General features: G+C 39.5%; 1 protein-coding gene across 1 annotated transcript in view; it reads right to left on the bottom strand.

Annotated features, from left to right (window-relative positions):
- SH3D19 (SH3 domain containing 19) overlaps positions 1-10,640 on the bottom strand; it is a 52,358-nt gene that overhangs the window by 2,835 nt on the left and 38,883 nt on the right. Inside the window, exons 13-16 of the mRNA XM_004378827.2 lie at positions 8,569-8,771; positions 8,044-8,096; positions 5,967-6,153; positions 5,412-5,509 (exon numbers count right to left, since the gene is read on the bottom strand). Coding sequence (XP_004378884.1) covers positions 5,412-5,509; positions 5,967-6,153; positions 8,044-8,096; positions 8,569-8,771 — 541 coding nt within the window. The remainder of the gene's footprint in view (positions 1-5,411; positions 5,510-5,966; positions 6,154-8,043; positions 8,097-8,568; positions 8,772-10,640) is intronic.

Below are 10,640 nucleotides of genomic sequence, written 5' to 3'. Positions count from 1 at the left end.
TTTTTTGTCCAACAGTTATTTATTAGTACCCAGTATGTGTCAGACGCTGTTCTGGGTACGCAGGATATAGTTTTGAATGAAGTCCTTGTTCTGGTGGCAGGGGACAGAAAATGTGAGGTTGCCACTTCATGAGGGCAGCCAGGGAAGCCCTCACTGAAGGTGACATTTAACAAAGACTTGGAGATGAAGAGTGAGCCATCTGCTTACTGTATGCCTTGTCTTACTCTATGTACTTTATAGGTTCTAACTCATTTAAAAGACACCATAGTCTTATGAGGTGGGTAGTATTATCAACATTCTCATTTTAAAGATAATTAAAAAAAAAAAAAAAGCAAACATTTATTGAAAGTCTGGCATGTACCAGACACTTTACATGTATTAACAAGTTGAATCCTTGTAAAACTTTTTTTTTTATTTTCTGGTTTATCGCTTTATTTCCCCCATGTTCATTTCTTTTAGGATTTTTTTTTTAATTGTACTTTAGATGAAGGTTTACAGAACAAATAGTCTCTCATTAAACAGTTAGTACATATATTGTTTTATGACATTGGTTAACAACGCCATGACATGTCAACACTCTCCTTTCTCGACCTTGGGTTCCCTATTACCAGCTTTCCTGTCCCCTCCTGCCTTCTAGTCCTCGTCCCTGGGCTGTTGTGCCCCCTTAGTCTTGTTTTGTTTTATGGGCCTGTCTAATCTTTGGCTGAAGGGTGAATCTCGGGAGTGACTTCATTACTGAGCTAAAAGGGTGTCTGAGGGCCATACTCTCAGGGTTTCTCCAGTCTCTGTCAGACCATTAAGTCTGGTCTTTTTTGTGAGTTAGAATTTTGTTCTACATTTTTCTCCAGCTCTGGCCAGTACCCTCTGTTGTGATTCCTGTCAGAGCAGTCAGTGGTGGTAGCCGGGCACCATCTAGTTATACTGGACTCAGTCTGGTAGAGGCTGCGGTAGTGGTGGTCCATTAGTCTTTTGGGCTAACCTTGCCCTTGTATCTTGTTTTCTTCATTCTCCCTTGCTCCCGAAGGGGTAAGACCAGTAGAGTTGAAGATAATTTTTTTATATTTTATTTTTGTTGTTAAGAATATACATGGCAGAACATGCACCAGTGCAATAGTTTCTACATGTACAATTCAGCGACACTGTTTACATTCTTCGAGTTGAGCAACCATTCTCATCCTCCTTTTCTGAGTTGCTCCTCCCTCATTAATGTAAACTCACTGCCCCCTAAGTTTTCTATCTAATCTTTTGAGTTGCTATTGTCAATTTGATCCCATATAGATAGATCTTAAAAGAGTACAATGCTCAAGATACACATTAAAGATAAATTTTTAATTTGTTGTTGTTGTTACTTGTTGTCGAGTCAGCTCCAACTCATGGTGAACCCATATACAACAGAAGAAAACACTGTCCATTTGTTGTGGCCACTGTGTATTTTGAGTATCTTCCAACATAGGGGGCTCATCTTCCAGCACTATATCAGACAATATTCTGTTGTGATCCACAAGGTTTACACCGACTACTTTTTGGAAGTAGATTGCCAGGCCTTTCTTCCTAGTCTGTCTTAGTCTGAAGTGCCACTGAAACTTGTCCACCATGGGTGTCTTAGTCATCCAGTGCTGCTATAACAGAAATACCACAAATGGGTAGCTTTAACAAACAGAAATTTATTTTCTCACAGTTTAGGAGGCTAGAAGTCTGAATTCAGGGTGCCAACTCTAGGGAAAGGCTTTCTTCCCCTGTAGGCTCTGGAGAAAGGTCCTTGTCTCCTTGAGCTTCTGCTCCTGGGCAATCTTCATGCCGCTTGGCATCTCTCTTCCCCCATCTCTGCTTCTTCAATGCTTGTTTAATCTCTTTTATCTCAAAAGAGATGGACTTAAGACACACCCTACAGTAATCTTTCCTCATTACCATAACAAAGACAACCCATTCCCAAATGGGTTTATAACCACAGGCATAGAGGTTAGGATTTATAACACATAGTTTTGGGGGAGACAATTCAATCCATAACAATGGGTGACCCTGCTGGTATTTTAAATACTGGTGGCATAGCTTCCAGCATCACAGCACCACACAAGCCACTACAGTAGGACAAACTGACAGATGGGTGGTAGAAATTTTTATAGATTTCATTATTTTACAGAAAAGGAAACTGAAGCTCAGAAAGATTAAGTAACTTGCTCAGGGTTGCATGCTTAGTTAGTGGTAGAGCCAGGATTCAAACCTAGACTTTCCAGGGCCTGTATTCCTAACCACTAGGCTATGTGACCACTGCAGTCTACAATGGGCCTTTTTATTTAGAAAGGCTTTTACTGTAATTGCCTTTCATCAACATCCTGAGCATTCTTCACTCTGCATTTATTCTTCCACATAATGGTACTCTCCTCTGCCATTTGGTTTGTCCCATTCCTCCAGGGCCTTAATACGAAATCTGCATTTTTTCTTTCTTTAAGAGCTTCACCCTGACTCACAGCACTGATTTATCCTCATCAGGTTAGTCAAAGGGGCCGGCGAGTCTTATTCATCTGCAAATTGTAATTCCTTCAGCGCATGAAGACATGATTTCTGAAATTATCTCCTGCAACTATTTTGTTCTTTATGGTTTCTAATCATTCCTTAGAATCTGGTTTTTTAAAATTCCACAACGGTCCAAGATGACCTTGGCTACATTTAAAAGTATCTTTATCAGACTAAGTTGATTTATTTGTAGCCCTAGTACACTGCCCTCTGGAAAAGTGGTTTGATTTCAGGCTTTTCTTTATGGAAAATGGAAAGGAAAAATGTTGACTATCAAATATCATTAATTTACTCTGTTAAAATCTCTAAAAATCCTGGCTATTCAAAGTTTCTATTATAAATAAATTCCTTTGATTTCTAAGTAATAACATAATGGATGACTAAAACTATTTTTCTTAGTTCTGGTCATATGTACATATACCATGCCAGTTTCCTGAGAGGTAGGACTATTCTTTCTAGTAAGTTCTATCTACCAATATTCTGTGGATATTTAATAAATTATTAATGACCAGCAATACTGAATCCCTTAACTAAAAACTCTAGAACTATCTTGGTTCTAGTCAGTCATCTGTAAAATGAAGACACTCTATCTTCTGGAGGATACTGTGAGTTCTGTTATTTATACTAGCGTAACTTAAATGATGGCCCAAAATTTTGAATCCAGAATTCTTCACTTGCAGTACCATTTTATGTAAAGATAAAATTAATGAATTTTGAACCACTGCCTCTCAAGACTAAAAATGACTAAGGCAACTATCTCTAAATTTTCGATTCTAAGGACCAAGAAATTACAAAAAAAAAAAAACAAAAAACGACAGAAACTTGATATGGGGTACCAACATTTAATCTTGCACAGTTAGGACATAAGAAACACCTATCATTTACTAAAATTAATATTTTATAATAGAAATGACATTTTAATGTCAAGAAGATGGAAGAACATTCTCAGAATAAAGAAAAACTCCATTGCAAAATAGGAAAGTTAGCCAGCCTTATACTGACATATCTTGGCACGCCCACCTCACTCCCTTATTTCCCGAGAGCTTGCACACATCCACTGTCACCTTGCTTTCCTCATTTTGTTGTAGACAGGTGAGAACTTTGCTTGGGCATCCATTGTTTTAAGTCTCATCTTATCCAGTCACCCACCTGATGCTTTAACTCCCTTCTACAGCATCCCTGCCTCTGACTGAACATCTCCAGCAATGGGGAATTTACCACCATCTGACACAGGCTATTTGGAGGGCATGACTATTAAAAAGTTATCATATCAAGTAAAATTTATCTCTTTTATAGCTTTCAAGCACTGTTCCTAGGTCTATCCTGGGCCTAAAGAGCAAAAATCTAATCTTCCAAAGGATACTACTTTAAATACCTGAACCCTGAATATCCTCTAGTTCCTTAAACCACCCTCCTGCTCTGTACAGTCCCCAAGTGCTATCCTGGGTGCTTTCTTTCCTCTGGGCATGGTCCAGTGTGGACTGGGAAAACAGGAGCATAGAGCTGTTAAAAAACAAAAAAGTACTTCTTTAGTGAAGTAAGGTAAGAAATAATCCACCTATTTCAAAGACATGTTAGTAGCAGGCTGTGAGGGCCATGTAGACGATCATCTTTTATGGTTATGTTATTAGCTACCATTGAGTCAACTCTGACTCATGGTGACTTTATGTACAACAGGACAAAGCGCTGCCTGGTCCTGCATCATCCTCACTATCACCAGTAGGTCTGAATCCATCATTGCAACTACTGTGGATCCTTTACTAGGGCTACCAATACAACCCCCAATATTACTGAGATTAGATATTGTCTTAGTTTCTTAGAGCTGCTATAACAGAAATATCACAAGTGGGTGGCTTTAATGAACAGAAATTTATTTTCTCACAGTTGTTTCTGTTTTGTTAGGTGCCATCAAGTTGGTTCCTACTCATACCGACCCTACGTACGACAGAACGGAACACTGCCTGGTCCTGTACCATCCTCACAATCGTTGCTATGTTTGAGCCCATTGTTGCAGCCACTGGGTCAATCCATCTTGTTGAAGGTCTTCCTTTCTTTCACCGACCCGCTACTTTACTGAGCATGATGTCTTTCTCCAGGGAGTGGTACCTCCTGATAACATGTACAAAGTATGTGAGACGAAGTATCGCTATCTTCGCTTCTAAGGAGCATTCTGGCTGTACTTCTTCCAAGACAGATTTGTTCTTTCTTCTGGCAGACCATGGTATACAGTTAGGATGCTAGAAGTCCAAATTCAGGGCATGGGCTCTGGGGGAGGCTTGCTTTCTCTGTCATTCTCTCTGTGTCAGCTCTGGGGAAAGGTCCTTGTCTCTTTTCAGCTTCTTTTCCTCAGTTCTTTGGCAATCTTCATGTGGCGTGGCATCTATCTTACCCCACCTGTGTTTCCTTGCTTCTGTGCCTAATCTGCTCTTTTTATATCTCAAAAGTCATTGGCTTAAGACATACTGTACACCAATACGGCCTCATTAACATAAGAAAGAGAAGCCCATTCCCAAATGGTATCCCACTCACATGTATAAGGGTTAGGATTCTGACATAAATTTTGGGTGGGGTGAAGCACAATACAACACGTAACAGATGTTATTAGGCCAAGAAATGAGGAACCAGACTGGGGACCATGGGGCTATTAAACCAAGAATGTTTTCCCCAAGTACCACTCCTAAACTCCTGTCAACTATCAGTCCAGCCTGCCCTATTCACTTTCTCTAGCTTCTTCCTTTAGAATTAGGGTCTGAGATCTCTTCATTCTTGGCTAATGATCACTACTCCACCCATCTGATCCACCCTTCAGTGTAGAGAAGACATTTCAAAATTTATAGCTGCTGAATACAGCTGTATAATACAATACAGCTGCATTATGAAAAGACAGGCATTCTGACCTTGAAGGAAAGCTCATCTTCATTCTCCCCGTGGAAATCAAACAAAGCTTTGGCCTTCCTCCCCTTCGGTGCTGCAGCAGACAGACCTTTTGCCTCACCTATGAAGACATCAAAAATTCAAATATAGAAAACACTGGACTGAAACACAACCAAGAATTTAGAAATCCACTTGTCACTTTTAGAACAGAATATTTTCAATTAGTTTTAAAGATATTTAACTTGCCGGAAGATGAAGGATGTTCTCTTAGCAGGGAAAAAATCATGCAAAATATATTTAGTAAACCCAATTAGCCATTATTAAATGAAGGCACTTTTCTTTTTCTATAACTCCAACATAGTAAATGAATGGAGTTTGCATATTATTATGAATCAACTCTTTCAAATGCAAACAGCGTGTAGGCAAACAACTTGAACTGAGCATGTACATATATACATATATATATAGATATGTGTATACACATACATACATACATGTATATATGTGTGCATACACACACACACACAAAGGTCTCAGCTTCCCTCGGAGAGTAAGATTCATTTCTTATATTGTCATACCTGGGCAGGGCCGCACAAAAACGGCTGGGAAGATTCCCTCCCTGTCATGCAGTCTGCCCTTGTACCAGTCGGAGTCCAGACACTCCAGGATCAGGATCCGGTCTCCCCTATTGAACGACAAGTCTTCACTGGTCTCCGCTGTAAAACTGTGAAGAGCTTCGCACCATTCTCCAGAAAGACTATTATCCTGTTACAAATCAGAAGACTGTGGTAAGAAATGTAAGACTGTATTTGAAATTAATTTCTATGAAGCTTAAAAAGCAGTAGCAGGAAAGCTAAAGGGTCATAAGATTTCAAGGTGTGCGATGTCTTTAAATCAACCTACAATTTATGTTGCTATGAAGTTTCAGACATAAGAGTTTCCAATAACTTTTCTCTTAAAATGTAATTCTAAATGACAAGGGTAATAGAATTTGTGGCTTTTCTGCTTTTAAGGAATATGCAGTACTTTAGCAAAACCCTTTTTCTTATTATGATCTATGACATTAATTACATTAAAGATTTAGGTAAGAGCATTCAATATTTATGTACAGTGTGCTTCGAACCAGCTCGTTTCTGTTCGAACCCCTACTGAGAATCTGCAAGCCTAACAAGTTCCCAGGTGACGCTAACGCTGCTGGTTAGGGACCAGTTCTGAGACCCACTAGTAGCAGTGGTTTTCAAAACAATAAGAATCACCGGGGGGTCTTGTTAAAATGTAGATTCTGTTTCAGTATTTCAGGGGTGGGGGTGGAAATGCAAATTCTCAGCAGGGGTTGGAACTGGAAGGAATCAGATGAAGTGTTTGTGATACTATGAAAAAATTCAGGTGACGCATCGATCTAGTTTTCAGCGAATGTCTTCTTTCCCTGAATTAGGAAGGATCAGAACTGGGCAGTCTATTTCCCAGGTGTCTCTTTGATTGACTCAGATTCCATTGCATATCTGTGTTGTTGACAGCTGCCTCGTGTCAGACCCCGACTCATGGCGACCGCATGCACAGCGGGATTGGACTGTTGTGGTCCATAGTGTTTTTACTGGCTGATTTTGGTAGACAATCGGGCCTTTCTTCCTAGTCCATCTTAGTCTGGAAGCTCTGCTGAAACCTGTTCAGCATCATATCAACATGCAAGCTTCCACTGACAGGTGGGTGGTGGCTGCGCTCAAGGTGCATTGGATGGGAACTGAACCCAGGTCTTCTGCATGGAAGGGAGAATTCTACCACTGAACCACCACTGCCCTCCCATCACATACCTAGAGCTTCATAACTCATAATTTTAATTTTATGAGGCATAGTTAGCTCTGAGGCTGGCAGGATTTAACCAACAAAATGTGGTGGGCTGTTACGAAATAGTGCTCTAACAAGGATGCGTTTACCTCACACATATCAGGGGAAGGCTTTGCTCTGTGAAGAGGCATCTTTGCCAAGTTGGGATGGGAACCTTATACTCAAAAAGCTCACGCAGGCAGAAAAGGATGATAGGAGCAAAGGTTTTGGAGCCAGGTGGTATGGGTTCCGGACCCAGCTCTGTCACTTCCTAACTGCGTGACATTGGGCAAGATACTTCTCTTCACCTCACTTTCATCTTAGGGTTGTTGTGAGGATTAAATGAGATAATGCACGTTAAACACTTAGCACAGTGCCTGGCACACTGTAAGTTCCCAATAACTGATGACTTACAAAACAAAAATAAAGAACAAGCAAACAAAAAACCCTAACCTTAGCCCTCTTTCCCCTGGACTTGAGTAACTAACCCTGAAGAATGGCACTTATCACTCCCAAGAAACACAGGCAATCATGCAAACATTTTCTTTTGGAGAACTGTAGTCAGTTCAACATTAGCCACCTATAGTATCTCTTTTATGATTTTTCCAGTCATGTATCTTTCCTAGTTTTCTATCAGGGACTGAGTGTTTTTCTTACCCATTTGTATGAGCTCTCTATATAATAAAGATATTAACTATTTTATTCATTGCAAACATTTCCTATATGAATTGAAAAATGATTTAATAGTATTTTCTCTTGACAGTTATCGTTAATATTCCACCAAGAGTTTAAACCTGGCTGTCACTACAGTTACCTAGTCAAGCAGCCTACCTGAGAACTTGAGCTGGAATCTTCATTTTTGGTCTTTGGTGGTACCTCTGCGCCTACGTTGAAAAAAAAAAAAGGCTGAAATGTCAGATGTAAAGACCATACAGTATTGGAGAAAAACTGTGGCCAAAGAGTGAAGAGTCTGGAATTCTAGACTTCACATGTACTGGGTATGTAACCTTGACCTGGTACTACCATCTCTGGGCTTGTTCCCTTAACTGTAAAGTGAAGGGAGATATACATTAGTGAAACTCTATAGTCCATTTCTGTTTAAAAGTCTATACATAGAGTCTTTGTCTGCCATTTCTGAAATGAATCTATTGCTATTTACCAAAAAAACAACAAAACCCAGCTCTTTGAGAGACTACCCCTATAAGATTAACTAACACAAATTACCATTTTAAAATAATTTTTCTTTCTGTATTAGAAAACATGGCAATATGGATTATTATGCAACTTTATCCTATTATTTGGTTTATTTGAATCAGGACATGACATAATCAGAAACTCTATTCTCTCTATACTCACTGAAAACATTTGCACCAGGAGTGGGATGGTCTTCCACAAGTTCCACAAAGTTAAGGGGGAAAATCCCAGTTCTGTCTCGAAGTTCGCCTCTGGCCCATTCCTCATTCACATACTCTTTAAGAACAATAATTTCTCCCTCTGAGAAACTTAACTCATCCTTCTGGTCTCCAATATATTCAAACCGAGCAACACATCTTGAGCTTCTGAACAAAGAAGAACACATCTGTGGGTTAACTAGAGAGTAATTAACTTTCAAAAACCTCCATTTGGTCTCTCAGCAAACATGCGAGGCATTATTTTAAATCTTCCATGAAAAAGAATAAGCTACACTTCTAAATGATAGTTCTTACTTTTGAAATAGGAACCTGTCCACTCAGAAAAGTCAAGGGTCAAGGTCACAGAGTTCATGCAGATTCCACATAAGCAGCTGGTGGTCAGTTTTTACACTACCATGTCTTTTCATCACCTTTACTGCAATGCAGAATCTCCCCAGTTTCCATTATCTTTGTATCCTCAAGCCATAGCAACCTATGGGCCAACCTGAACCCTTGCAATCATAAATGCATTGAGTTTAGGAGTGCTAACCCTGAGAATGGAAACCCTGGTGGCGGAGTGGTTAAGAGTTCGACTGCTAACCAAAAGGTCGGCAGTTCAAATACACCAGCTGCTCCTTGAAAACCCTATAGGGTCGCTATAAGTCAGAACTGACTCAACAGCAACAGTTGTTTTTTTTGTTAACCCTGAGAATCTCAGGGCAGGAAATCAAACTGCCATGGTAGAACGCAACAGGTATCAGCTGGGCACAGAGAAGATGCTCAATATACATTAATCAATCAGTGAGCTGCGCATATAGAGAAATGGCTTTCAAAACTAGGAGAAGGTACGAAGAAAACAGAAACTTGGCATATCATCTCATACCACTTAATCTTATACCTAACACTGCTGCTTTTAAAAAGTAGTTTTGTATCTCCTTTAAAAAGCCTTCATTTCTGAGAACCAGAATGATCCTTATATGATCTACAATTTTGACTGAAAATAAGATAAAAGCAGAGATAAAACTGTGTCTCTGGAAGGCATGATTTAATACCAAAACTTCGATTTGAAGAACACAGGCTTTAGAAAGGAGGTTTCAGTAGCAACAGGCTGAGGAGAAGCAATTGCCTGATGAGAAACGGTTGGTCCTGGCTCCAATCAAATTCTGATTTATGTCAGGTCAGTGGATCAATGTCTGTGAAAGCCCACTTTAAATTTGACCTGCTGACACAGGAAATACTGCTTAAAAATAGGAGAAATACTGAACCTGAAATAGAGCACAACCGTTTGGGCATCAGAAGTTTTCTTATTTGTGACAACCTTTGCATTTATTTTCTAAACTCTTTCGGGAGCTTCTCCTTATGTCTGACCTATTCGAAGACAGGTTTACAGTCTTTAGCAGGTAGTGAATTCTATTAATTTGCTCATTGAACTATAATATAAAGTTTCACTGTGGCAGTGTTTTAAATCACAAAGGAGCTACAATGATGCATAAAAGGGTATATAAATTCACCAAAAGGTTCTCAGACATAAAGGCAGACCACTCTAACTTAACTCTTTCTTCGCTTTCTCCAAGTTCCTGTTTTGAAAACAAAACAATACAAAATGTCTAGCAGTTTTTATAGGATTTATATTTCTATAAGGTTTAAACACTTTCCATGACAAAAATATCTGAACCTTCTAGAAAGTACTTGGTAGCTCAACACCAGAAGGCCAAAATAAAATGCACTGGGTGATGTTATGGATTAAATTGTGTCCCCCAAAAATATGTGTTGGGAGTCCTATTTGGAGATCCTATTTGGATCTATTTGGAGATCCTATTTGGAGATAGGGTTTTCTTTGTTATGTTGATGAGGCCATATCAGTGTAGGGTGTGTCCTAAGTGTAATCATTCCTGAGTTATAAAAAGAGCAGATGAGACAAAGAAGTACCACAAGCTGGGAAGACAGACACCACATAAAGACTGTCAAGGAATTGAGCAACACTTGGGCTATAGAAGTTGAGACAAGGATCTTCCCCCAGAGCAGAGAGAGGGCCTT

The sequence above is a fragment of the Trichechus manatus genome, unplaced genomic scaffold, assembly GCF_000243295.1.
Source record: "Trichechus manatus latirostris isolate Lorelei unplaced genomic scaffold, TriManLat1.0 scaffold00059, whole genome shotgun sequence".
NCBI lineage: Eukaryota > Metazoa > Chordata > Mammalia > Sirenia > Trichechidae > Trichechus > Trichechus manatus.
This window is presented reverse-complemented; position numbering and strand designations above follow the sequence as displayed.